The sequence below is a fragment of the Castanea sativa genome, chromosome 2, assembly GCF_040712315.1.
Source record: "Castanea sativa cultivar Marrone di Chiusa Pesio chromosome 2, ASM4071231v1".
NCBI classification, from domain to species: domain Eukaryota; kingdom Viridiplantae; phylum Streptophyta; class Magnoliopsida; order Fagales; family Fagaceae; genus Castanea; species Castanea sativa.
In genome coordinates this window covers 23,550,579-23,552,079 of record NC_134014.1, presented here as the reverse complement: position 1 = coordinate 23,552,079, position 1,501 = coordinate 23,550,579, and the positions used below count along the sequence as shown (strand labels likewise).

The following is a 1,501-nucleotide window of genomic DNA, read 5'->3' as shown; positions in this document are numbered from 1 at the left end:
CCCTCAATTTCCCATTCTTCTTCTTAACAACCATGGTATTCCAGGAAGAAAACCTCCTTTATTGCCCCAGCCTCCTTGAGCCTCTTGACTTCTTGCTTAACTACTTCGACGTGTTCCTTAGCCGACCTCCTCGGCTACTGCTTCTTAGGGGGAAATAATAGATCTACGTTAAGCTTGTGAACTATAAATTCGAGGTCTACCCTGGGCACTTTATACGGACTCCAAGCGAATACATCAACATTCTGTACAAGCAATAACAACATCTCCACCCTATCTTCGTCCTTCACACCAGCTTCAATTTGAAACTCCTATCTACGTCTAGGAGTATCCTCACTTTTATTAAGTCCTCAGTACAGCTAGTCCTTATTCCCTCCTGGGATTCCTGTAATTGCTATAAGGGAACCTGCTCGGTTGGTTCCTTTTGTTTAATCTCCTGGTTAACAGCAGCCACCAAGCATTGCCAAACCATTTGCTGATTTCCTCTTACTATAGCAATGTCGTGCTTGGTGCAGAATTTGACCTTAACATGCAAAGTGGATGGAACTGCCCCATCGCATGAATCCACGGCTTTCTAAGAATTGCCATATATAGAGAAAACGAATTGATCACTATAAGACCACCATTACCTCCTTACCCTCCATATTCATAGGGAGAAAAATCTGCCCCTCCAAGATCACCATCCGGCTATCAAACCCTAGCAGTGGTGTGTCGTACTTAGACAGGTCCTCTTTCTTTAATCCCAGCCCCCTGAACAAGTCGGGATACATCACTTTAGCACCACTTCCTTGGTCCACCAGTACCCTCTTCACTATAAAACCATTTATCCAAATTGGAACCACTAAAGCATCGTCCTGCGACTGGATCGTCCCTTTTAGGTCTTCATCATTGAAGGCAATGGGCTCTCGAGTGAACTTAAACTTCTTTTCGGGGGGTTTATCATCTGAACAACTTTCTACTGGAACCACTACTAGTACTCGTCTCCTTCCGATCACTAGGGTACCTTTTGAAGCGGCATGGATGACCTTTATCACTCCTAAAGGAGGCAGAAGAGGATTCCCCCGAGGGCGCGCACCCTGCCCAGTTCCCTGATTTCTTGGGTCCACAACAAACTCTTTTAAGTACCGTGCCCTTACTAACTGCTCCAAATGGTCTTTTAACACCCTGCATTGCTTGATGGTATGCTCCTTGTCCTTATGATAAGTGCAGTACAAGTTTTGATTTCTCCTTGATAAGTCAAACCCCATCTTGTTCGGCCATCGAAAGTACAACTTGTGCTTAATTCGATCAACAATCTTGTGTACTAGCTCCCTGAACGTCACGTTTACTTCCCCTGCTTGCGCGCTTGGTTCCTGGATCCTCAAATCCTTCCGAGGCCTTGATTGGAAGCCCCCTTTATCGAGGCTAGCTCATGGTCGGGGCCTTACCCTTATTCTGCTGCTGATCATCCTCTAACCTTTTGTACTCTTTTATGCGCCTCATTAATTACCTCATATCATCGGGA

General features: G+C 45.4%; 1 protein-coding gene across 1 annotated transcript; it reads right to left on the bottom strand.

The window, feature by feature from the left end:
- Window positions 1–391: 391 nt before the first annotated feature.
- LOC142625089 (uncharacterized) lies at window positions 392–1,244 on the bottom strand. Its single transcript, XM_075798796.1, has 2 exons — window positions 627–1,244; window positions 392–571 (listed from the first exon to the last, which is right to left on the bottom strand). Exons 1-2 carry the CDS (start codon window positions 1,242–1,244, stop codon window positions 392–394), a joined length of 798 nt encoding a protein of 265 aa, XP_075654911.1.
- Window positions 1,245–1,501: the final 257 nt, after the last annotated feature.

Excerpts from the sequence above, each read along its gene's own strand:
- LOC142625089 (XM_075798796.1), bottom strand. The coding sequence starts at position 1,244 with ATGGGGTTTGACTTATCAAGGAGAAATCAAAACTTGTACTGCACTTAT. Across the intron at positions 572-626 it reads TGAATATGGAGGGTAAGGAG|AAAGCCGTGGATTCATGCGA; the intron begins GTAATGGTGGTC and ends GGCAATTCTTAG.